Here is a 27,760-nt window from a genome sequence, read left to right as displayed (position 1 = left end):
AGCCTGCTTTTAGAAATCATGAATCTACTTCCACATCATGTCATATACTAGTAGTACCTACAGTGTATGGAAGAAAAGTAATGTGGCTACAAGATTATTTAATAAAATCACTATTTTCTAAACACATGTTTACGTAAAGTATATAACGTTTCTCCATCGCAGAATAGAATAACTGACCTTGTTCTACACACACCTGAGGTCAATATATGCCAAAATGTGCGATCATTAAGTGTATCTCTTTACTGTATTTAGAGAACAAACTCTGACACCAAAAAATAATATGGTACGACTAGATGACAACACTTCACTACAGCACAGAAATAATTTACAACAGTATCACAAATAAACTAACACAATTCACATAAAATTGGTATTCCATTTGGACAAGGGTGTATTGCAGTCATTAGTGATTGCCTTTGTTCCCTAAACATCGATTTACACTGACTCACACCTGCTTAAAGCTGCATATACCTAACCTCGTCATGATCACACAACAATAAAAGAATTACAGCATATGTCACAGCCGATTACGTCTAGAGGAGAACATCTAGAGAATAGAGCCCATAAAACAGAACAGCAATGAGACCATTACCAGTAAGACATATGTCCATCTCGCACACAGAGCTGACAGCTCAGCTATGAGTCTATTACAGCAAATCTCACAGTTGATTATCAATCTCCCATGTCCACATGAGAACATCTACAAACCTGTGTCGAGCATTACAGCAAATCTCACAGCTGATTATCAATCTCCCATGTCCACATGAGAACATCTACAAACCTGTGTCGAGCATTACAGCAAATCTCACAGTTGATTATCAATCTCCCATATCCAGATGAGAACATCTACAAACCTGTGTCGAGCATTACAGCAAATCCCACAGTTGATTATCAATCTCCTATGTCCAGATGAGAACATCTACAAACCTGTGTCGAGCATTACAGCAAATCTCACAGTTGATTATCAATCTCTCATGTCCAGATGACAGCACCTACAAAACTGTGTCCAACAGAATAGTAATGTCGGCATAAGCTTTGGCTGAATATGATGTATACACAAGTGACATTTATAGCCTGTAGACAGTATCCTTGTGATAACAAAAGGAACATAGGCCTGTATGCAGTATCCCTGTCCCACACAAATCAGAGACACTGGCCTTTGAGCAGTATCCCTGTACCACACAAATCAAAGTGACATTAGCCTGTATGTTCTTGCATTTTGCTACATAAATCAGAGTGACAGTGCAACACCAATGGTGGACATGAGTGTTTATCATCCACAGTGAACACACCCGAGAACTCTGCATGTGCAGTCAGCAACATCTACCAGTTTAAATCACATATAAAGTTTCTTTCCAGCACATGTACAGATATGGGCATACATGTTTACCACCAATCTGATAAAACATAAGTTAGCCCCCTTTTCATAATAATTAAGCAGTTATATTATATCTCAAGGATACCCTGTTGTCAAATAAACAACATATTAGAAACACAGAAGATACAAATGTAATGTAGCAAATGAATTTATTAATTAAATACAGGCACAACTGTTACAAAATTTTATTTGAAAATATTGACATACATATAGTGTTCAAAACATTGACAACAGCTTCATACCAATACATACATGTAATACAGATATATGGAAAGCCAAAACATACCTACTATTTGTAAATTATAAATTATAACAATTAATTGTGTTGACCAAAGATATCACACTTGCATATAGTAAATGTATCATCATATGAGATGCTTGAAAATGGTCAACGGTTCTGGAGTCTGTATTATGTCCTAACCATTACTGTGGGAATGGTCATGGGATGTTGGAGTCTGTATTGAATCCTAACCATTAATATGGGAATGGTCATGGGATGTTGAAGTCTGTATTGAATCCTAACCATTACTGTGGGAATTACTGTACTAATATTCACTGTGAGAATGGCCAAGGGATTGGATATTGGAGTCTGTAACCAACCTTTGTAAAACAGTCCAAAATCAACTATAAGCTCTGATTTTATTTGCATTCTATGCCATCTTGTCTTCTGGTTTCTTTTGCATATTTACTTCTTGAGTACCACCTCTTGCACTTTGGTATCAAATATACATTAAGCTTAAATGGACTGAATTGAATCACCAGGCTGAAATGCTCACGTAGCTTGTATAACCTGGTGTAACTTTCATCAGCTACCTACACAATCAAACCTCACCATATAACGAGATTCACAATTCAGAGGGAGATGCTGAACACCTGTTGGGATACTGTACACTCTAGAACAGAAGTGCAATTTTGCTTCCCGTCTGCTAAATTAAATGCATTTCTTGTCTTAATTTACTATTTATGTATTTGATTGGAGCTTTATACCATGTTTAACTTCACTTTTAATATGCGACGTGGGAAGAAACCAGACAGAGCTTGAGGTTAACCCACGACCATCCGCAGGCTTCTGGCAGGCTGTCCCACATAAGATTGTTTATTGTACCCAAGTGTACACATTTGAACAAAAGAACTTGGAAATGTACTCCTTTAAGAACAAAAATGGAAGTGGGTACATGTATGACTGTGAACACAAAATACCATGGTACTCCTTTTCCCTTTAACTGTAGGAGAAATGTATACATGTTACATATATAAACTTTTTAATGTCACATCTTTGAGAAGTAGATGGAGTACACTTTATACTGCTGGAATTTTGCTGACCTATGCAAAGCTGCCACAGGAAGCCTCAGATTAGACCAGCTCCCAACTTCACAGCCCCACAGGAAGCCTCATATCAGACCTGCTACCAATTCCACATCAATATGTAATGCTTCAGTTTAGCCCTGCTCTCAACCTCACAGCCTCATGTGAAGCCTCAGCTTAGACCAGCTACCTATGACACAGGCTGATGTAATGCCTCAGTTTAGACCTCCTCCCAAGGTCACATGCCCACCTAAAGTCTCCGTTTTCATCTGCTCCCAACCACATAGCCCTGTGTAAAGTCTCAGCTCAGAACTGCTTCCAACCTCACCAGTCCCACCCGAAGCCTCAGTTTAGACCTGCTACCAATGGCACATCCCTATGTAATGCCTTGGTTTAGACTGCTACCAATACAGCGTACAGCACTGTGTAATGACTCAATTCATACCGGCCACCAATGGTACCACTCTGCATAATGGTTCAGTTTGGATACATTACCAAGAGTAAAGTACTAGGTACTGCCTCCATCCACAACAGCATCCAGCATTACAGCACTGCCTGATGACTGAGTCTAGGCCCGCAACTGATGAAACGGCATAGTAATGACCATATCACAGCACTAGTCACGTCTGGGTTTACAGCGCCACAGTAAGTAATGCCACAGTTCATGCCCCCAATGAATGACAGAGATCTGTGTAATGCCCCTTTTTAGGCTCCCTACAAACGACACAGCATTCAGGAATGCCATAATTCAAACCCTGAACAGCTCTATGTAATGGATCAAATTAGACCAGCTACTATTCGCTTTGATTTGATTTTGATTGGTGTTTTACGCGGTACTCAAGAATATTTCACTTATACAACGGCGGCCAGCATTATGGTGGGTGGAAACCGGGCAGAGCCCGGGGGAAACCCACGGCCATCCGCAGGTTGCTGGCAGACCTTCTCAAGTACGGCAGGAGAGGAAGTCAGCATGAGCTGGACTTGAACTCACAGCAACTGCATTGGTGAGAGACTCTTGGGTCATTACGCTGCGCTAGCGCTTTAACCGACTGAGCCACGGAGGCCCCGCTACTATTCGCAAAGAATTATGTGGCTCAGTTTAGAACAGTTACATGGCACAGCACTATGTAATGACCAGCTACAGATGACACTCCAATATGTAATGGCCCAGCTTGGACATGTTACCCATGGCACAGCACTGTATAATGGCTCAGTCTAGACCAGATGCTTGGCCAGCGGAATGTCTCCATGTCTTTGAGACGCTCTCCAAGTATTCTGATAAAATTAACATGAGAGAGATAGGACTGGAAATGAAATACCCTGATTTCAATTTCTGGCTAAATCTATGGCTACCGATGATACAGTACTATTAATGGCCTATTTTACACCAGCTACATTTACAGTGTACACAAGGTAAGGCTATGCTTTCTGGCCCATTTTCCAATGGCACATCACTATGTAATGGCTCAGTTTAGACCAGCTACCAATTGCACAGCCCTACATAGTAGGTCTGTTTAGAGCAGCAATTAATGACACAGCACTACGTAATGGCTTAATTTAGACGAGCTATCAATGACGCAGCCCTATGTAGTAGTTCTGTCTAGACCAGTTACCAATGACACAGCACTACGTAATGGCTCAGTTTAGACCAGTTACCAAGGGCACAGCGCTATGTAATGGCTCAGTTTAGACCAACTATCAATGACACAGCCCTATGTAGTAGTTCTGTTTAGATCAGCTACCAATGACACAGCACTACGTAATGGCTCAGTTTAGACCAGGTACCAATGGCACAGCACTATGTAATGGCTCAGTTTAGATTAGCCACAAATGACAGACACAGCACTATGTAATGGCTCAGTTTAGACCAGCCACCAATGGCACAGCACTATGTAATGGCTCCGTTCAGACCAGCTACCGATGGCATAGCACTATGTAATTGCTCAGTTTAGACAAGCTACCAATGGCACAAGAATACGCAATGGCTCAGATCAGTCCCTGTGCTTGCATAGTTTTGATGTTCTTCAGCGCTTTCTTTGCTGCAGCACTCTTTGCTATACGGTAATTCCTCCCCACTCCTGTAAACACGCCTTTGCCAACAACATTCACCGTCACTCGGATCTTACCCTCCATGGTTCGCTCGGGCTTTCTACAACAAGTAGACAAAAAAGACATATGACACAAAAGCTATAAAAAAAAAATGCAAAGAATTAGTTTTGAACATGTATACATGTACATGGGACATCCTGAAATTATTAAAGTTTAAACTTGTAGAGAACTTACTCAAACTTGGCAGTTTCTGGTTCCATCTCTAACAATTCCCGCACTGGAGACTTGGGGATTCTCTCAAGGTACTGATCTGTAACAGAACAGAGACATTCCTTGACTAGAGCACATGACATTCGAGTATAAGGATGGACTTTGACACATACAATCCCCTCAAGTTTAACAAATTTGTATGCACACAACTCCAGGACTTGTTCATGCCATGTATGTCATGTACTTCACCAAAATATGATCATCAACACCAAATTTGGGATTCCTGTGTGAAATAGTTCTATTGTGTTCACACCAATTCAAACTTGCCGTTTATAATTTGATCTTAAAACACTCAGTCAAAATAAGAACCTCCATCACCCCAATATAAACATATGTACAAATATGGAACTCCTGTGTGAACTAGAATAACTACTACTGTGTTCACCAATGTGTTCGCTGTGAGTTCAAGTCCAGCTCTTGACGGCTTCCTCTCCAGCCTTAAGTGGGAAGGTCTGCCAGCAACCTGCGAATGGTTATGGGTTTTCCCCAGGTCCTGCCCTGTTTCCTCCCACCATAATAGCTGGCCACCATCTTTTAACTGAAATATTGTTGAGTATGGCGTAAAACATCATACAAATAAATAAATTTTGGTGACGAAGAACTCTCTTTTATTTAGGCCATCGGACAAGCATTTACACGCCCACCTAAAGGAGTCTAACATGAGACTTTGGAAAGATAGTCTTTGGTCGTCTTCTTTTAATGTAATACCAAAATGGTCAAAGGGGTTACAGAAATATATTCTGGATCCAAGTCGTGGATTTTGTAATACTGTGATTATATAAATATCCACCCAGCAAATCAACAATGTAACATCCCCTTCTAGTTATTGTGTTCTACATGTGTGTAAAACTTGAGCTCAATACATGCAGTACTTTTTAATATATCACCCATATTAAACATTTTCTTTAACTTTGTTCTCTCTGTTACTGGACACCGACACCCTGGGTATGACATAAGCTATGCTATGACATAATTCTATTGTACCTCCCTGGTATAACCATATATTTTGTTTCACACGACAATGCTAAAATGTTGATGTGCACCTTAAGTCTTCAGAGAAGGGAGCGCTTGATTATATGCAAGTAAACTGCGCCATACAACTTATAAGAACATATAAATACTTTTAAAAATTTAATAAATTCCTTGTCACCCTAACAGTATAAATACTTTTAAAAATTTAATAAATTCCTTGTCACCCTAACAGTATAATTTCATCAAGATGGTAGAATGAATGAACGAATGAATACTTGGGGTTTAACATCAAACTTAACAATTTTTCAGTCATATGACGATGAGTCATTATGTGTATGTACATATACTGTGTCTTCATGTGGCAGCGTGTGTCCATGCCGCCAATGTAGTATCATCAAACATGAAGCAAACCAGACATGACACATGATAATGCCCAATCAGTCTTGTTTCATTGTTCTAATCTCTTGGGCTGAGTGTCAAATGAGGCAGTAAAAACAAGTCCTATTTGTAAAATCTTTGGTATCCCAGGTCTCTTCATTTCCAGGCAGATGCTTAACCATTAGGCCACTGAAGCCATCTGAAGATGGTAGAGATTCAAAGTATCAAGAAAAGAGAAGACAAGTGCATGGAGGTTACATGTAGCTTACCAATCTGTGGTTTCATCATGCGGTAATAGACCCTCCAGACTGTGTCCAGAGACATGGCACTGTCCAGGTAGATGGCACCTGCAACTGACTCAAAGATGTCCCCCAGAGCCTTGGGGATTTCCATCTCCACCTTCTCCATGTCATCAGAATCATCCTCCTGTCACCAACAGAACACAGATTTCAGGAACATGGGTACACACAACACAGGTGTCAGGAACATGGGTACACACAACACAGGTGTCAGGAAATATGGGTACAAACAACACAGGTGTCAGGAACATGGATACAAACAACACAGGTGTCAGGAACATGGGTGCAAACAACAAAGGTGTCAGGAACATGGGTACAAACAACACAGGTGTCAGGAACATGGATACAAACAACACAGGTGTCAGGAACATGGGTGCAAACAACAAAGGTGTCAGGAACATGGGTGCAAACAACAAAGGTGTCAGGAACATGGGTACAAACAACACAGGTGTCAGGAACATGGATACAAACAACACAGGTGTCAGGAACATGGGTACGAACAACATAGGTGTCAGGAATATGGGTACAAACAACACAGGTGTCAGGGACATGGCTACAAACAACTGTGTGAAACAGGTGTACAGAGGACACAGGCATCAGGGACACAACTGTGTGAAACAGGTGTTGGCAACATGCTGATGGGCACAAGGACATCAGGTGTCCGGGACATAACTGCATAAAACAGATAATAGGAGCATGGGTACAAGGAACACTGTCGTCAGGAACAGAACTGTATAAAACAGGTGCTAGCATCATGGGTACAAGGGACATGGGTGTCAGGAACATAGCTGTGTTAAACAGGTGCTAGCAACATGGGTATAAAGGACATGGGTGTCAGGAACATAACTGTGTAAAACAGGTGCTAGCATCATGGGTACGAGGGATATGGGTGTAAGGAGCATGTCATCCTGAAAGTGATGAACTCATCTATACATTTACAACTTAGCCCAACTGTACGCCACATCAAAGCATTACCAAATGGGAGGCTCAGCATGTGGGAAAAGAGGGAAGAGTGAGTCTTACATCATCATCCAACTCGATCACGTCTTCATTGTCCTTCTGACGAGACACAAATCTCTCGATCACATAAAAAAGGGCTGGTGACACAGCTTTGAAGTACTTATGGAAATCCCACTTGACGGCAAGAGCTGCGAAGATGTTGTTGTTGACGAGAGCTGATCGTAAATCTGTGAGCACACCTGGAGAGTACCGCCTAGAGTCTTCAAACAGGTGGCGCGTTATGACGTAATCCAGGATTGCATCCCCTAGAAACTCTAGCCTGCAACACAGCACCAGCACTTTAATACCTACAAACTTTCAGGTACAAATCATCCAGTCCATTTGTGTTTATTTTCAACACTATTATACATCATAACCATTAACATCTTTAAGAGGCATTTAGAAGTTGAGTTAGACAACGTAACGAGATACATGGATAACAACTTCTGTTTATATAGAAGCAACGTTTCGGTATTGATACTACTACCGTTTTCAAGCATTCACTATTACCACTGCTTGAAAACGGTATTAGTATCTTTACCGAAACGTCGCTCCCAAATAAACAGAAGTTGTTATCCATGTATCTCATTATGTTATTTTAACCATTGTCAGTTTTGCAAACAGTACCATGGGATTAGCGGCTACCTGGCCTCACCTCTGATAGCAGTCCGTGACAGTGTTGTAGTGGTAAGAGGCATGAGTAAATGCTTGCAGCAAGTAGGACCGATCTTTAAACTTGTAACTAATCTTCTCCTCAAAAGCATCATAGCCATCCAGAAGTCGGTTAACGACAGTGTCACCATTACATACGTGTCCCAGCTGTGGGGAACGAGGCACCTGCAACTCCTCGAACTCATTGTTCACCTTGAAATATCAAAAGCTTGAAGTAGCACAAATATGTAGTACATTTCTGATATACAGACCACTGTACATGTATACTGCACATGTGCATGTATCCGTTATAAAAGTACAGATTTAATTTCGTCCACAAAAGTGCATTTTTAGAGGAAAAATATTATTTTTGTTGCTGACACAATTTTCCAGTAGAATATCATGATTTTCATCTCATGTTCCGAGCAAACCTCAAAACATCATTCCAAAATCAACAGACCTCACAGAATGAGGAAAAATGGGCAAGTTAGTCAAAGACAAAAATGGGCAAGTTAGTCAGGGACGAAATTTCGAGTCATTCAGGGTAGTCAGGATGAACCAGAATTATTGAAGGCAAAGCACAGGACAAAGCCTCTTGGATACATATATTAATGACGACGCCATGGAAATTTCATTTGTCAAGGTAGATTGCTCAAACACACTGTCACTGTCTAACAAGGAATACTTCACTTTTCACTTATATCAGAAAACCTGCGGTCTTTTGACAGAACACAGAATCAATGGATTCAAATGATCTGTTGTGGAGACAGGGAATGAAACAGATTTGTTCTGTAGTAGACACTAAAAACTGTGTGTACAGACCACTTGGAAGCCCTACAATTGCTTGCAGTTCTAGTCAATTTACGTTTTATTGGTTCAAGTGCCAGTTAGCTAATTAGATCCTACTAAATCCTTACCCTAATCCATAACCAAATACCTCCAGACTACATACCACATGACCTCTGTAAAAACAATCGGCCGAATCCTGACCCATATTACGGTATTTTAATATACCTACTTGTATGCCTATGGTGACATCTAATTTAGATAAAGTATAAAGAATTTCAGGATTTTGGGGGCCTCCGTGGCTCAGTCGGTTAGCGCGCTAGCGCAGCGTAATGACCCAGGAGCCTCTCACCAATGCGGTCGCTGTGAGTTCAAGTCCAGTTCATGCTGGCTTCCTCTCCGGCCGTAAGTGGGAAGGTCTTCCAGCAACCTGCGGATGGTCGTGGGTTTCCCCCGGGCTGGGCCCGGTTTCCTCCCACCATAATGCTGGCTGTCGTCGTATAAGTGAACTATTCTTGAGTACGGCATAAAACACCAATCAAATAAATAAAATTTCAGTAATTCTTACAATAGCCCATTACTCAGATGGTAAAGGCGCTAATTCGATGTGACCATTAGGGCCTTGCTGAATGAGGTCATGTGCTCTAATCCAGTTCTCGCTGTTTTGGCTTTTGTCAAGAGGTTTGTCAAGTACCTGGCGAATGTCAGCGTTCTTTACCGGGTACTCTGGTTTTCTCCAGCCATGAAACTACCAGCCATCACACGTATGAAAACCTACTAAGCATGGCTTTAAATACAAATCAAATAAATAGTCTATCTATTTTATCCACAGAAACCTATTTATCCATGTTAAGCAGACTCACCTCTTCTGGGACTGAATCAGGGTATCCATCCTTCTTTGGGAAAACTCGTAATCCTAGCCACGACATGAAAAGCAGTGCCCCACGCTTTCCACAGGATGTGAGGTAACAGCCAATGAGAGCTTCCACAGTGTCCGCCACACTCTTGTCAGGAATGATCTGTTGGGTGCGCAGGTTGTATGGGAGTAGTTGTTTGGCGGTGTCCAGCTGGTCAGCACGGTTCTCCACCTCCTGACACCGACTCACTTCTTCCAGCTCCTGTTTGAACTTGAGTTGCTGCATGTTGGCCATGCGTGATGACCTGCTTAGGTTACCGTTGGAGCGGTGATTACAGCTGATGCGAATGCTACCGGAGTCTCCACTCCCACTGTCCTCTGAGGAGCGTTCCTCTACCCTAATGGGGGCTGTTGCCGCTGTAGACTTGTCTCTCACTGCACATGAACTGATCAGCACTTTGGGGACAGGTCCTCGCCGTTTACCCTCATTGATGACATAACCAGACGGAAGCCAGTTATCGTTCGGCTCAAACTTGGCCGACACCATGCTCTCTGGGAGACCCTTCTTCTTCCCCAGGCGGTAGAGGTTGTAATTGCTGACCTGCTTACTGCGCAGGTAGCTGAGCTTGCCCTCGTGGATGCCTGGGTATGTACAGTACAGGTAAATCGTAATGGCATATTTTAGGAATGAGTCTCCTATTGTCTCTAAACGCTCTAAACTGAAAAAGTCATTGGCATTAGACATGGTTAGAGCCTGGAGAATTGTGCATGGACTGGGGCCTAAGAAAGTGCTTAGATTCACATCTTTGTCCAAACTTACAACCCTCTCTGTGTTGGTGACACTAGAATTTGTGGGCATCACTGATTGGACATTCTCACCCCAGACGCCAATGCCCACAGGATCTTCTCTGGGGGGTGCCTCTTTAGGGGCTGTCAAACTGACTTCCACAGATTTTACTGGGTTTACTATACTGCTTATCAGACAAGTCTTATCCTTGTTCATATCAACTTTATCAAGTTGAGAACCCCTCAGCTGTGCACACTGAGCAGGTGTGGGGCTGATCATGCTGAGACTGAAACCCACCTGGCCATGTTGAACATCGGGACTTTCACTACCATTGATACCCCCTTGGCCAAATTGAGCACAGGGGCTTTCATTACCATTTACACCCACCTGCCCATGTTGTGTACTGGGGCTGGCATTACCCTTGACACCCACCTGGCTATGTTGAGCACTGGGAGTGGCACTACCCTTGCCACCCACCTGGTCATGTTGAGCACTGGAACTGTCAATACCTTTGATGTGTTGAGCAGAGTTTACCACATGATTGGCCTCATTCTGAGAGTGACTTGTCCAATCAACAATACATGCAGAATGTACAGGTGATGTGGCACAGTTTGAGGTATCAATGCTGTCTTCTTCCTCCCTACAAACTGCCTCAGAATGAATACTGAATGTGTATTTGGGACTACTCTTTAATGATGTATCAGGTTTAATTTTTTCTACCTTCGTGTTGTCTGCACTCGCATATTTATCAGGAGATGTGGCAGCAGGGGTCTCATTTGTGAGTTGTCTGGAGTTGGGACATATCATACCAACCACACCATCCGATATCTGAAGTACTTCAGGCCCCAGAAGGCTCATCACTCGTTCTGCCTCGCCGTCAGTGCCCATGTCTTCCCAACCAGCAGCACCTCCTTCCACCCCATTATTAGCACATAGGTTGATGTCTTTGGCAAGATCTGTGTTGACAAACTCTATCCTAATATCAGACTGCTTTATTTTGTCCATACAAATGGATTCTTGTCCTCTGATATCAGACTGTTTCATGTCGTCCCTGTAGTTGGAATCCTGCTCACTGATATCAGACTGTTTCATGTCATCCATATAGTTGGAATCCTGCTCACTGATATCAGACTGATTTTTGTTGTCATTGTAACCGCATTCTTGTTCACTGATACCAGCCTGTTTCATGTTGTCCCTATAACTCGATTTATTTCCACTACTATCAGGCTGTTTTATTTTGATCATAAAGCTTGATTCCTGCCCACTGATGTCAGATTTGTGAACACCACTGGGCTCTGTGAGTTTGCATTTCACCTCTGCTGTGGGTGTCACAGATCCATCATCCTTCAACTCCACAATCTTCAGTTTCTGAAAGTGGTTTTCTAAGGGCATTACAGCCGTGTCAATAACAATGACCGAGTTGTCCAGAATGCCTATGTGTTGATCCACCAGAGTATGGTCGCTAATGTTCGGACCCGCAAGATCTTCGTCACTGTCCATGTCTGTGTCGCCCTCCTGTGCTGTGTTGTACACGCTGTCTGAATCAGTGCTTACCGAGTTGAATGTATCAGCCCCAGGATCAGAGTCCAGGTCCTCGGGAGTGGATCCGCTGAAAGCACTATCCCCTCCTTCCTGAACCCCTCCAACCTCCAGCTGAAGATCAACAAATGGGATCTCTCTATTATTTGACTGGTTAAAATTATTTTCTACCAAGATGGTGGTGACAGAACTTTGGTGAACTTGTGGTTGAGGGTTCTCTTCAGAGATGGATGTAGCACTGACTGTCCCTTCCTTCATATCTCCATTTGTACCGTTCTCCCACACAGATTCAATCTTTATTTTTTCTGGGTTTGTGTCAAACCCAAAGTCAAGTTTAGGAAAGCAGAAATCTGAGGGGATTTTTTCCCGCCCTATTTTCGTCTCCCTTGCGATGCGTGCTCTGAGATCCTCAGCAATAAGCAGATGGTTGGTCCTATACAGGATGGCAGGCAGACAAACGGCTTTGCGCCAGAGTGAGGCCGGGAAGACATGAACGTCACAGAGCTCTGGGATAAGGATCTGCTTCTGCTGTAGATTTTCACGGCGAGCCCGCTTTGTGTCCGCGCTGCTTGTCGGCAGAGCCACTCCTTTCTGGTTCATGTAGCGTGGTGTGAGCAAATTTAGCCTGGCAGACGTGTGGTCCACATCAAGGAGGGGCTGCTCCGTATTCGTGATGACTAATCCATACTTCACTGCGTAGTAATCCTTAAATGTCTTGTATAGGTCTGGAGAAGGGAATGGGCTGACAGGGGTGAGGTCATGGCGAATCTCTGCTACATAGAAATACTGAGGCTGGTCAATGTTACGGTATGACGGCATTACTACGGCATCCTGAAACTGTTCTGTTTGAAACAAAAATTTTTCTCGCTTTGCATCATAAATTTTTGCTTGCTCTACTGGGGAAGATCGTTTTCCTAGATGTTCCACAAAGTCCCAGTCAATACACAAGCCACCCGGATTCTCTGCTGAAAAAGTTTGAAATATAGGAATAGGACTTAGATGTACTGTATACCAAGGATGCATTTGGGAATCTCATACATATACATTTGCCAATAAACTATTGACATGTTCATAATATTTCACAAGATTCCATAATTTTGTATTTTGAAATGTGTATACCCTCATTCCTCAACTTTTTCGCACATGAAAGAGCAACTTTTAGTGCAATTTATGTATATTTATAACAAGGGCTTCACAATCTTTTTTTTTCAGTTTGCACAGAATAATACCTTCTGAACAAGCTTGAATAAACACCTTACAAACAGGAGAAAATGTTGAACAATTACTGTACATGAAATTGAAAACTGAATGAACAAATGTGTCATTTTTTCCTTTTGAAGTTTAATTCCATTTTTAGACTTAATGTACCAATGTTAGTAACAATATACACAATAGATTTAAAATGTGATCAGTATTACTGTGAGAATTAAGACAAGTGTACCTAAACAGTTGAGAGGGACCACAACGTAGCTGGTATTCATTGGGTCAGCAGAGAATTCCATTGGGTCTTTCTCCAGTCTGAGAACATTGGAGAAGACGAAGGTGTGGAAGACAAGCAGCTGGTCCAACTGTTCCTGTGTCACGACAATATCGGTGCTGACCAGCTCAATACTCACAGTTACCTCCCCTGATCGTGTGTACACCGGGAATAATGGCACCTGTCCACAAACAACCAAACACAACTTGAAGAGAAAGATAAAGAATTTCTACTTCATGTCTTTTGGTCATTTCAAATGTCAGCAGTTGTACAATGTATATTTAAGAAAAAAAACATGAGGGAAACAGTAAGAACTATTCATTCAGAGAAAAAAGTAGAATGATTGACACGTTCTGTCATACACAGATATTATCCTCTAATTTATATAGTGCCAAGATGTTGCCATTAAATCAACAAAGACCAAACTTATTGTACTGTCAGAACTAAGACTGTTTATTGTACACATAATGGCTGCAGAGCAGTTGTAAATCATTGTGGCCGTAACAGACAGTTGGGAGATAGTGCACAGCTTTACCACAGAGGTCTGATATGATATGCAAATCGCGAACTGCATTTGGCAATCCATGTAGTATGGAAGGCAACTGGAACTCTGTGAACAGCTGAGCAAAACGCTGAGCTATGATGTAAAAGCCTTCCTTTGTCTTTGATATGCACATCGCTACAGATGATTGGCTATTTTGGTACTATGGGTGGCCAAAAACTTTAACCAAATTGGACACTGACACTGTGACCGGGAGTATCTGATCCCTCCCTCACAATGCCTCTCCTTTGTAAGGCGAGCTAAAAACTGTTTCATGTCAGCTTAAAAGAGTGACAAACAACAACTGACAATGCTTATTGCTTGCCTTGTGAAAATGCTAGGCATAATATAGGTACAAATATTTAGTGTAGTGACCAAGGGAGAAAATAACGGGAAGCAGATTTAAGGTTAATTGTAATTAAAAATTTTAATGAATTGCTTAGATTTAGCTTAGACGTCATTTTGCATCAAAGCCTGACAATGTGGAATTTTACAGGGGCTTCCATTTTGACATGCACCGTGACCAAAAAAATCATCTGTCCAGTGAGGTAAACAGAAGTGTTATCTCACTGCTTGTAGTTTACTGGGGTTGTAATGTGAAATGGTCCGACAGGTCTCACGCTACAACATGCACCATTTACGTGGTGGTGAGATGGTATGGTACTTTCCCTCACAAATATAAACAAATGCTTGGTAGCCTGGGTGGACTTTTCCCTTAATGGAGTAGACAAATGTACAGTACCCTTAGTGGACTGTTCCCTTAAGAAAATAGACATGTGCACAGTACCATTAGTGGACTATTCCTTTATGAGCGTAGACATGTACAAAGTACCCTGGGTGGACTGTTCCCTTAAGGATATAGACATGTGCACAGTACCCTGGGTGGACTGTTCCCTTAAGGGTGTAGACAAATGTACACTTAAGGATATAGATGTGCACAATACCCTTGGCGGACAGGGTAGACAAATGTACAGTACCCTGTGTGGACTATTCCTTCATGAGTGTAGACATGTGCACAGTACCCTGTGTGGACTATTCCTTCATGAGTGTAGACATGTGCACAGTACCCTGGGTGGACTATTCCCTTATGAGTGTAGACAAATGTACAGTACCCTGTGTGGACTATTCCTTTATGAGTGTAGACAAATGTACAGTACCCTGGGTGGACTATTCCTTTACGAGTGTAGACATGTGCACAGTACCCTGGGTGGACTATTCCTTTATGAGTGTAGGCAAATGTACAGTACCCTGTGTGGACTATTCCTTCATGAGTGTAGACATGTGCACAGAACCCTGGGTGGACTATTCCTTCATGAGTGTAGACATGTGCACAGTACCCTGGGTGGACTATTCCTTTATGAGTGTGGACAAATGTACAGTACCCTGGGTGGACTATTCCTTTACGAGTGTAGACATGTGCACAGTACCCTGGGTGGACTATTCCTTTATGAGTATAGACAAATGTACAGTACCCTGGGTGGACTATTCCTTTATGAGTGTAGACATGTGCACAGTACCCTGGGTGGACTATTCCTTTATGAGTGTAGACAAATGCACAGTACCCTGTGTGGACTATTCCTTTATGAGTATAGACAAATGTACAGTACCCTGTGTGGACTATTCCTTTATGAGTGTAGACATGTGCACAGTACCCTGGGTATTTGTCTAGCCAGCAGAATCCCGAATGTCCGGGATGTTTCCTCAGGTGCGTGCAGTTTGCGTCCACGTGTGTTCTGCTCATCAGTGATTGGACCTGTCAGTTTCATATTTAACTCGTACAGCACACACTCCGTCTCAGGTTTAGGGCAGCAGTCTTGTAAGTCTTGAGCAGCCTGAAATATAAAATAATAACAACAACGTTACCAAAGATCTCAGGAGGGACAGAAATGGAAAATTTTACTTTGTGTGAATGTGCTTTGCATACATGCAAAATTCCCAATACATGCATGTGGCACTAAGCCATAATCATTTATTCATTCAATACAATACATGCTATGCTTCTTAACAAACCACCCTCAACATTTACTGTTTATTAATTCTACGCACAAGACATGAGTGATGTAAGGGTGCTCAAGAGTCCACTGAACCTGGTTAGGGAGCACTGCCATCCAGTGTTTTCTCTTCCGCAGTTTTTTTTTTCATGTAGAGAACATGGTAACGGCAACACCCACCGATTTTCCAAAATTGCAAGTGTTCTATAAACGCTAAATGGATACTCAGGTCAAGTGCCATCACAATCAACTTCACCGTCCTCGACGAGACAGTGAAATCAACAGAGAGTGTCACTCAGCGCAGTAATAGGTACAGCTAACTTTCGTATATGTAACCGCTGAATCACGCTGATCTGCAACATGAGTCAGTATACACGGCACTGCCGACTTTTATCGTGTATGGTGATTTTACAACTGTCAAATGAAATAATTATAGAACAATTACTGAGTGAACAAGTTGTGTTTAGCTAGAATGTTGTCTGGTGTTTTTATATTACAGGTCATCAACAACGAAGGTAAAATGACATCCAGGAGTGCAAGATCTATACACATCACTGTCCAAAAACATTCACAGATATAATCCAAAATAAACTTGCCTGGGAACTTGAGGAACTGAGTTCAGCTAAACAAAAACTTATGTATTTCATCAAATGACGAAGAAGTATTTAGGGCTCCTTTTACAAACCGTCTTCGATGCAGACCTAGGGAAAATCCCCTCAATTTTGTGATGGAATTGCATTCCAAAATTTACATGTAGCGTTGAGCAGTTGACTTCGATCGCCAATGGCTGCATCTGTGACAAGTGTGTGTTGGTTGTACTTAAATCAAAATTAGGCTTTAAACATATATGAACTATGGACATAAGGCTTAGTGGGTATAAAACAAAGTGGGCGTTTATTCGTCTTTAGCTTGATGAATCTTCCGTATAACAGTGAAGTGAAATAAAAGTAGATTCCAACACGTGTTGGCTTCCAATGAATGTTGCTTTGATACACGTTATCCTATTGGCTATGTGTCTCCTGTGGACCAATGAGTGAGCTACTAACAAATTGTGATCTGTTCAACGTGGGCAATGTTAGGAGTTTCTAACTGGCTGCAGAGGACGATTAAACCCGACAACAAACAATTAATCGCGTTGCTTGACTGCCTTAATCAAGCATGAATGACTGGCTCCGATGATAGAGAATTTATGTCACTTTACCAGTTGATTAAGAGCACTCACTCGACACTCAAAGGCAGGTGTGAAAACAAGTGACACCTCTTTGAACACTACTGAAATTAGGTGCAAAATCATCTTCTTGCATAGTCACAATCCATTTCCCATTGTTTTAATCTTTGACCCAGATTATGAGGATTAGCCACACCGTAGGACACAAAGAGGACCGTTCATAATACCTGTTTGAGTAATTGGGCCATATTTTAACTCCGTATTTTCCATTGATTAAATTAATATGTGGACATTAATTCCCTTGAATAATAAATACTTTACAGTATATGGCTCTGACTTTATTTTTCGTACATGTACATGTTTCTTTTTTATGTAATATTTGTTAATACCTGTCCTTCCTTTATTATAACCAACTGAACATGTATCACTGTGCTTCATAACTGTTTTATTCTACAATGCATATCTCTAATCAAGATAATTTACTTGTAAAAGTGTATGTATGTATGAACAATAAAATCATGATCAGAACTGAACCTCAAATTAAATTAAACTTTCTCTCTCTCATACATATATATCACATGCTTTCATGTTCATAACAGGTTTAAAATTGTTGCTACGTGAAGCTGGTAATGGACATAAATTTCTGCACATGCAAATACAATATTAAGTTTATGATCTCCGTTTTAAGAAAAATAGATTTACAACTGTCTGGAGACTTTTCTCGTCTGCCTCTATGGGAAAAGAGAGGGATGTCAAATATACCTTTTAGCTGTAAAGCACTTTGTGAAAAAGCCATACCAGGAAAAATTATAACACAGAAAATTCTTAGCATACTTTAGTCACACTGCCACTAAACTAACTTTCTGGGTAAATATGAGGTAATCTAATAGTTGGCCAATCCATGTCGTAATTTTGCAAACAGAAATACTCCATCAGTGGTGAGTTCCTTCAGATGAAAACTTCCATGCAGTTGTGTCAGGATACATGCCACTTACAATGCGCACCATTTCCATCCAGTCTCAGCATACATTATAAATACACGTTGCGAACAGCCTTGTTTTAAAATTGGACTCATATAGGTTTCTCTTCCTCAAATGCGCAAAACAGCGGACAAAAGTAGTCTTTCAATGCAATTTTACTGTACAAACGTGTTGCTCAGCTGTCAAACCAATGCGAGAACACATGGTACATGTAATTATATTTTGACAAATCTTGACTGAAGTAGGCCTAATAATCATCGTTGCTGTTGTGCAGGGATAAACAGAAGCAGATGTCAAACTCTATTGTAAATGCTGCTGTTTATGGATTCTGTTAATCTCTCACTATCCCTGGGTCTTTGGATTATGTGGTTCAAAGATTGAACAATGCCTTATAAGGTACTGTTGGACTATTGGGCCCTCGTTTTGTTAAAGCCCCTGTCAGTATTCCTCTGATCCCTCAAGACTGGGATATATATTTATTAAAAACTTCAGGCAAACTGCAAGTGATGCAAAATAAACAAACTAGCAAGTTTCAAACCTCCTGGCGAATCTGTCAACAAGAAGGTAGATTAATAGCAGTATACATTGTTGCAGTAGGCCTAATTGGCCTTTATGGCCACTTCGTTCGTGGACATGGTGGCTGCTCATATCAGCATTGTAATATTTTTTCTCAAATTTTTTTTTTTGGACACAATGTGTATTGTTTATCTACATAGGTACAAATGTTTTATATTCAGCTCATACCTGTTTATACATGAATTAACTTTTATACGCATGCACATGTACGGTACGGTACTGAGGTTTACAGACGTCTGGACGAGCTGGTATTCGGTCTGTCGACTGAATAAAAAACTCAATAACTGGTTATATTTACTCAATTTGAGTTTGTTTTTTTTAAGAAAATATTCAAAATGTTACATAAACTCAGTTTGAACATATCCAAATTTTAGCGAAGCAACCTGTTTGCAATACACATGTAGACAAAAAAAGACTTCATTGTGACTCAATATTTCGGCATTGTATTTAGCCATCCTTAGGAGAATGAACCTGTTCACGTTTGGAGTTATCTCTCTTTTACGGAAATATTCATGATCGTCTCCACTGATCAGATTTAAGAAGGCAATTTTTGGCTGCGGAGTGGGTTATGAAATCAAACATGAGACATAGCATACTCCTTTGGTCTCTGCCACATTGGTCCTAACGAATAACTGGACCTACTTTGGCTTCCGATCGTTCTGTTTTTGACATTAGCCTTCAAGACGCGAGCGCAAGTGGTCTGACTGGTTTCCTCCCCCTGATGTCAGGTGGCGCTAATATCTTGGCGCAGCGAAATTAAAACCTTCTTTGACAGATGTGAACACTTACCAGCGACATTGATTTGCTACAAAAGCGTGTTTTTTGCTCAAAGACTGAACTAGGAGATGCCTGGATGATAGGACTTCAGGCTGTTGTCGGCTGAGATCCAGCGCGCATTCGTCGTGGAAAAAGTGACAATGCATTGATACATAACGCAGCAGTGTATTTTATCTTTCTGCATATGTAGCCTCTCTATTTGAAGATCATTATGGTTAATACTCCATGGGGTGAATCACTGTTTCTGGGTATCTTGATTTTCTCATTACCGGTGGCTGGCTTTTGTGGTAAATTTCATGTGATTAGTACCCAGTCAATAATTCAAATCAGACTTCGTTTTGAACTGCTTTTGTTGATTGAAATCTTCGTTTTTATGTCAAGTAAGGATAATACTTCAAGAAAATTTAGATAATGCACACAGCTTTCATCTGGATGAACTATTCAGATTTATAATTATACATGTAAAGTGTTGCATGATTTCCGATTTTTTCAAAGTTTTTTTTTTTTGTTTAGATCATTTTTGACAATTCCTTTTCCAGACTAAGACTAAGAGTGACAACCAAATATTCTGTCAGCAATTAATGCATGACCATTCTGTCATGATTCATGACTACTAAATATCTTTTAAAAGTGATGTCAAGAACAATTGCTCATGTTGTGAGTTCAATCAATCTAGACTGATGCTCTAAGCCTTCTGGGCAGTCTTCACACTTCATTGGACTGGTATCCTGAAATACATGTAACAGTATTAAACTGCAATGTGTGCTGATTATCACTTTGCTGTATCAACTAGCCAGGAGGCCAGCTTGAGTTCATATGTAGTGATAATTACTTTAATTAGTGAAGTTTAGTAACATACCCCCGGTACAAAAATATTCAATTTTAGTATGTAAAATGGGTTGGTAGAAAGAAAGAAAAACTCAATTTCAGGTGAAAAAAAAAAAATCACTTTCTCTCAGAATGTGGTGATCGGTACGTGGAAAAATGACTCCTATGAACTCCTAGGTACAGGTGGTGTATTAAAAGTGGACACGTTGATAATAGCAGTCCGGGACTACTTCCAAAGTCGACTACATTTAGCCGGTCATGGCGCTCCGCACTGAGCAGCCCGCTTTCACAACAGGTCGCTGACCACAGCTAGAGGATGGTAGATCTGAGACTATGTTCTAAAAGACGCTGGGTTTCAACACCCGCCGTTTTTAAGTTGTTTTTTGCAACAAGAAAACTGATCCCTTGTGATCCCTTAAATGGTGGCACACTGAGACTACAGACAGTAAATCAATTTGAAACGCAATTGTTCAGTATATCTTTGTTTTCCGTATTGAATGATGTATGGGGGCCTTATAACCTCTGAAAATCCCCAGTAATCTAGCTATGATTGAGTGAGTCTGAGGAGTGGATTTAGAGTGCATTCCATGGTAGTTTATTGTGGAAGAATGAAGTTGGAAAACTGGGAATAAGCAACTGACATCACCCAGGTACCTCAGGGTAGACTTTGCTTGGGACAAGTGAGTGTCATACAGATCCAGGGCATTAATCTCAAAGTTACCTCCCCTCATCCAACAAACATATCTTATAATCACGTCAAGTTAATAACATGTGTTTTAGAGTGATGAGAAAGTATATTTAAACAGAATGACAATCTGGAGTCTTTTCCCATCATTACATATGCAAAGGCAAAATTAAAGTAATGCTGGCCGGCAGAACTCATAAAGAGGTCTAAAAACTTTTATCAGATTCACATATGTGACATCAGAAGTTCCAGTACATAAACAGAGAGACGTGTGCCATACTTTACATGTATATGATTCCTCATCTAGGTTTTCCCACTCCACATTCATCATGATCATTAATGCATACAGTCAAAGCAGTACAAATAGCTAATCCGGCGTTTCTATTCATAGACGAATGCTTCACCATGCATTCTGCTAAAGATGACAGTATTTACTGATTGTGACATGCACACAACCACAAATTAGCATAATGTCAACCCAAGATATATCTAATTTTACATTTTTGATGTTATGTTGCTCCTGTTAGAAGTATTTAAGCTCAATTTAAATGTTACATTATTGCACATGAAATTACCTTTTTAATGTAGTATTGCTTGCGTTTGGTGGTTCCCGGCCTGGCCTGACCCTCCTCTACCTCATCCTCCCACTCATTGTCCTCGTCCTCATACCGGAATACCTCTTTGCCAACTGGTAATAAGTTGTCATCCAGCTCACCTGAAACAAACGCCATGCTTACAATCCCCTCAGTGTAAAATGTAACAGTAACACAAGGAATCAGTTTATGTATCTACTATTCCCCCTCGGAGCACCATAACAACTCTGGGGCTGATCATTGTTGTGCCCTGACCATGAACCAATTTTCCCCCGTAAGAGCACATGTTTACACTACTTATAATGTACTAACATCTCCTAAGCAGTGAGTTGGAAATGTCCACATTCTTGCCTCTGTCCAGACTAAGAGGTAAATGTTACTACATTGAAACGCTGCACTCATCATCGACTCAAAGAAGACTGTGATCAACATGAACTGGTGGAAAACTGTACTCCTGATCAACTCATGGCAATTTGAGCTTCTCATGGACTCATGAAAATCTTAGTTATCAATTCTTGGAGAACTAAGCTCTCATTAACTTATGGAGATCTAAGTTGATGAAAATAGAAGCTTATCTACTGAAAATCTGCGCTTGTCATTAACTTAAAAATTGAGCGTGAACGCAAGGAAAACTGAGCTCCTAATTCATGCAAATATGAATTCTTCATCAAATGGAAATCTGAGCTCCTCAACAACTCGTGAAAATTTGAGCTCCTCATCAACTCCTGGAAATCTGAGCTCCTCATCAACTCCTGGAAATCTGAGCTCCTCATCAACCAGTGGATATCTGAACCTTTCATCGAATGGTAATCTAAGCTGTGCATCAATTCATGGATATCTAAGCTTTGTATCAACTCACCTTCTTTGTGAAGAATTTCACAGGTCTTCAGTGCCACTGCCATCTGAGCTAGCTTCCTGCTTGTCATGATTTCTCCCTACATCATACATATCACACATTATCATACTATACATGTACACATTTAAGACTACTGACCACATCCAATCAGAAAGCTCATGCATTTGAAATTAATAAAATGAAGACAGCAAATAAAAAACATTTATGACAATCTGTAAATGGTCTGGACACTACGTCTATCTGATCATGTGTATCTAAGCACCACAACAATCTGATCACGATTACCTGAGCGGTATGGCCATATGATCATGTCTACATGAGCACTTCGTCCATCTGATAAAATCTACCTCAGCACCATCTATCTTGTACTGCCCACCCCATTCAGTCATGTCACAGTTCAATTCCAGCTTTTGGCTCATTAGCCTTCTAATATTTCTTCTGTATTTTCCCCCCACTCTTCTGTGGAATAAATGACACAGTACTGCAAGGTACTGACACTTGAAATTCTTCCTTGAACTGCTGTCATCGTTGTCAGCCCTGACAACTACATTGTTAAGTTTTTATAGGTATCTGCATTTTGGTGATCAAGCTTAACTTATATATTATACTTACCTTTACTTCCTCCTTGACAGGTGAATTGATGGGAAGCCTTAGTGTAGCATAGTACTGAGGTGAGGAGGAATCTCCCAGGGCAACCAGAGCACAGTAAGGAGTCAGGTGGGTGAAAGCATCACTAGGCAGCTTGGCACAATACCTGGGCACATGTAAGGATTTGCTCAATTAGCACCACAAATCTTCCACCTATGAATTTCTTCATAGAATACATGTCAACCACTGTAAACTGCAAAATTACATGCTCCTTTGATGGTAAGACAGCAGTCTAGCCTGGCACAGAGACCCAACACAGTCAGACAGCAGTCCAGCCTAACACATAGAACCCCAACACAGTCAGACAGCAGTCTAGCCTGACACAGAACCCCAACACAGTCAGATAGCAGTCTAGCCTTGCACAGAAGCCCAAAACAGTCTGACAGCTGTCTAGCCTGGCACAGAACCCCAACACAGTCAGACAGCAGTCTGGCCTGGCATAGAAGCCCAACACAGTCAGACAGCAGTTTAGCCTGGCACAGAACCCCAACACAGTCAGACAGCAGTCTAGCCTGGCACAGAACCCCAACACAGTCAGACGGCAGTCTAGCCTGACACAGAGACCCAACACGGTCAGACAGCAGTCTAGCCTGGCACAGAACCCCAACACAGCCAGTTAGTACAGCGCCTCTTTGTGACAGGGCAGTCCAGCCAGAACAGCAGCTTAGCCTTGCACAGTGCCCAAACACAGACAGACAGCAGTCTAGCATGACACAGCACACCAACACAGCCAGACAGCAGTCTAGACTTACACAGAGCCCAAACATAGACAGACAGCAGTCTAACCTGACACAGAGCCCAAACACAGACAGACAGCAGTCTAGCCTGACACAGAACCCCAACACAGCCAGACAGCAGTCTAGCCTGATACAGCACCCCAACACAGTCAGACAGCAGTCTAGCCTTGAACAGAACCCCAACACAGCCAGTTAGTACAGTGCCTCTTTGTGACAGGGCAGTCCAGCCAGAACACCAGTTTAGCCTTGCACAGAGCCCAAACACAGTCAGACAGCTGTCTAGCCTGACACAGCACCCCAACACAGCCAGACAGCAGTCTAGACTTACACAGCACCCCAACACAGCCAGACAGCAGTCTAGCCTGACACAGAGCCCAAACACAGACAGACAGCAGTCTAGCCTGACACAGCACCCCAACACAGTCTAGACTGATACAGCACCCGAACACAGCCAGACAGCAGTCCAGCCTGACACAGAGCCCAAACACAGCCAGACACAGTCTAGACTTACACAGAGCCCCAACACAGACAGACAGCAGTCTAGCCTGACACAGCACCCCCACACAGGTGGACAGCAGTATAGCCTGACACAGAGCTGTACAGGTGCCCATAGGTGGACAGCAGTCTTGACTGGCAGAGAGCACCAACAGGTGCTCACAGGTGGACGGCAGCTTACAGGATGTAAACTACTCTTACCGTCAACAAGTAACAAATTGGTTGGGTGAAGAAAATCGTACATCTATATGTAAATACGTGTACACGTGGGTAAATACTTTTGTAAATATATATGCAATTTATTTCACCATGATTATGCATACACTGTCATGACTGTGCACCATCTGCCAATCAGGTATGACCCACACGAACAAACCGCCAACAAAACTTTAAAACAGTAAAAATGTACACAAATGTACAAAAAAAAAACAAATACTAATTAAATTGAGCAGTAACCTGTTAATAAGGCTGATGGCTGAAGTCATGGTTACCCTGGCTGCTCCCTCTTGTTTGAGTGGCCAATAAGCTGGCAAGAGCCCCTCAGCCTGTTCAGGAGAAGGATCCTCTTCTGTGACAATGTCACGATTCTGACACTTCTCCAGTAACACCTGCAAGCAATGAATGGAACAACTCTAGCTTAGATTTCTGATACTTTACCAGTAATATCTGCAAATAAAGAGGCACTGTTTGTGACAGGGAAGTACTGTCAGTAGTGCTTCTTTCTGGCAGGACATCTTTGTGACAAGGCAGTCCTGTCAGTACAGTGCCTTATGTGACAGGGCAGTCCTGTCAGTACAGTGCCTCTTTGTGACAGGGCAGTCCATCACCATAGTGCCTATTCTAATAGGGTAGTTCTGTTACTACAGTATCCATTTCTGACAGGGCAGTCCTGTCATTACAGCGTCTCTTTCCGATGGCAGTCCTGTCACTACAGTGCCTCTTCGTGAGATGGTCGCCCTGTCACTACAGTGCCTCTCTGTGACAGAACAGCCCTGTCACTACAGTGCCTCTTTGTGAGACGGTCGCCCTGTCACTACTGTGCCTCTTTGTGACAGGGCAGTCTTGTCAGTACAGCATCTTTCTGCTACAGGGCAGTCCAGTCACTACAGTGTCTCTTTGTGACAGGGCAGTCCCTTCATGTCCTGTCATTACAGTGCCTATTTATGACAAAGATGTCCTGTCAGTGCAGTGCTTATTTGTGACAAAGCTGTCCCATCCTGTCCTGTAAGTACAGTGCCTATTTGTGACAGGGCTGTACTGTCAGTGCAGTGCCTCCCTGTGCCTGAATATAAATTTATGAAGCAATGTTCTACATCCAATCACTGAAGCCAGTAAGTAAGTAATTACATGCACATGACTTGCCTACATCTGATTCTTTTCAGGTTTCGTAATGATTTCAGTCAACATAGATGGAGAGACCATCTTGCCAACACCCTACCTCCATGCACATATTTGTTTGTAAACACCATATGTATATGACAAATTCATGTACCCTGTTTCCTCAACCTTTTTGCATGTGGAAGGCCAACTTTCAGCGCAATTTATGCATCAGTCAACACAGAACATAGTTGAATAAACACCTTGCAAACATGCAGAAAGGTTGAAGAATTACAGTAATAATGTACACTGTACATGTATGAAGTCAAATGAACCACACCCTTTCAATTCCTTTATATTCTTCAAGTTCTTCATTGAATTTTGCCGTGCTGCTTTCATCTACAAGGAGGATGTACTGAGCATTTCTTGCACAGGCACGACTCTGCAAAACAAAACAAAAATATGAATATACATGTACACAAAAGATGATAAACATGGACAATGGAAGAGAAACAAAGGATAAGCAAACACGTTTTTCATGTTTCTTTTCTCAGAAGCTCTCCTGTGGACACTATGTGTGTTTTGCTTACCTTGGACTACATGTAAGTGTAAAATCTGTAGTCTCTGGGCTGGCTGGAGTGCACCACGAGGTCACACTTGTGGATGTCAACACCTTTCTCCAGCACACTTGTGATCACTACATGTGCTTTCCTAAACCTTGGATTGGGTGCAGGAGTGAGTGAGTGCTTGGGGTTTAACGTCGTACTTAACAATTTTTCAGTCATATGACAATGATGAATCCTTAGAGTACATGTAATGTGCCTCCTTTTGCAGGACGGATTTCCACAGCTCTTTTATCTAGTGCTGCTTCACTGAGATGCCTTTCCGAAGGCAAGTAAGATGCCCTGCCCGAGCCATTATACTGATACAGGTTAACCAGTTGTTGCACTATTCCTTCAGGATGCTAATCAAGGAAGTTACAACTTCCTCTTTTAAGGTCTTAGGTGTGACTTGACCTAGGATTGACCCTGAATCTACCGCCCCTAAAGCTGACACTCTATCGTGCTATCAGGGCCGATTATTTATTGGGTGTAGGACCTGTAGTCTCTGGGCTGGCTGAAGCACACCTCCAGGCTAAACTTAGGAATGTCCACACCTTCCTCCAGCACACTTGCGTACACTACATGTGTTATGCTTACCTTGGACTGGTGTGTGAGACCTGTAATCTCTGGGCTAGCTGAGGTGGCACCACCAGGTTAACACTTGGGGATGTCCACACCTTCCTCCAGCACACCTGTGGACACTACATGTGCTTTGCTTACCTTGGACTGGGTGTAGGACCTGTGATCTCTGGGCTGGCTGAAGTGCACCACAGGTTACACTTGGGGATGTCCACACCTTCCTCCAGCACACTTGTGTACACTACATGTGTTTTGCTTACCTTGGACTGGGTGTAGGACCTGTGATCTCTGGGGCTAGCTGAAGTGCACCACCAGGTTACACTTGGGGATGGTCCACACCTTTCTCCTGCACACCTGTGGACACTACATTGTGATTTGCTTACCTTGGACTGGGTGTAGGACCTGTAATCTCTGGGCTGGCTGAAGCGCACCACCAGGTTACACTTGGGGATGTCCACACCTTCCTCCAGCACACTTGTGGACACAAGGAGGTTCACTTCCTGCATGCGGAATTTCCTCAAATCTCCTCCTGCTTTTTGAACATGAGCGCCTCTCGCTTGCCACCTTTCTTCATTCCATCTCCTAAAATATGGTGACTTTTTAGAAAGTACAGGTCTGTATCCCAGGCACACATTTCATCT

At 42.0% G+C, this 27,760-nt stretch overlaps 1 protein-coding gene across 2 annotated transcripts; it reads right to left on the bottom strand.

Moving 5' to 3' along the window:
• Nucleotides 1–1,546: 1,546 nt before the first annotated feature.
• Nucleotides 1,547–27,645, bottom strand: LOC135468898 (endoribonuclease Dicer-like). 2 transcript variants are annotated; one of them, XM_064747362.1, is made up of 14 exons: nucleotides 27,503–27,645; nucleotides 26,279–26,380; nucleotides 25,078–25,229; nucleotides 23,354–23,495; nucleotides 22,745–22,820; nucleotides 21,868–22,007; nucleotides 15,940–16,119; nucleotides 13,711–13,927; nucleotides 9,951–13,234; nucleotides 8,306–8,514; nucleotides 7,675–7,930; nucleotides 6,622–6,778; nucleotides 4,967–5,042; nucleotides 1,547–4,832 (listed from the first exon to the last, which is right to left on the bottom strand). In XM_064747362.1, the coding sequence occupies exons 1-14, from the start codon at nucleotides 27,623–27,625 to the stop codon at nucleotides 4,670–4,672; spliced, it is 5,277 nt and encodes a 1,758-aa protein (XP_064603432.1). In that variant the 5' UTR covers nucleotides 27,626–27,645; the 3' UTR covers nucleotides 1,547–4,669. The 2 variants fall into 2 exon arrangements, with proteins under 2 accessions (XP_064603432.1, XP_064603433.1); XM_064747363.1 differs by lacking the exon at nucleotides 27,503–27,645 and adding an exon at nucleotides 27,261–27,352.
• Between the last annotated feature and the right edge of the window lie 115 nt (nucleotides 27,646–27,760).

Source organism: Liolophura sinensis, chromosome 6 (genome assembly GCF_032854445.1).
Source record: "Liolophura sinensis isolate JHLJ2023 chromosome 6, CUHK_Ljap_v2, whole genome shotgun sequence".
In the NCBI taxonomy this organism is placed as follows: Eukaryota; Metazoa; Mollusca; class Polyplacophora; order Chitonida; family Chitonidae; genus Liolophura; species Liolophura sinensis.
Note: the sequence above shows the minus strand (reverse complement) of the source record. Positions and strands in the feature narration are given on the sequence as shown.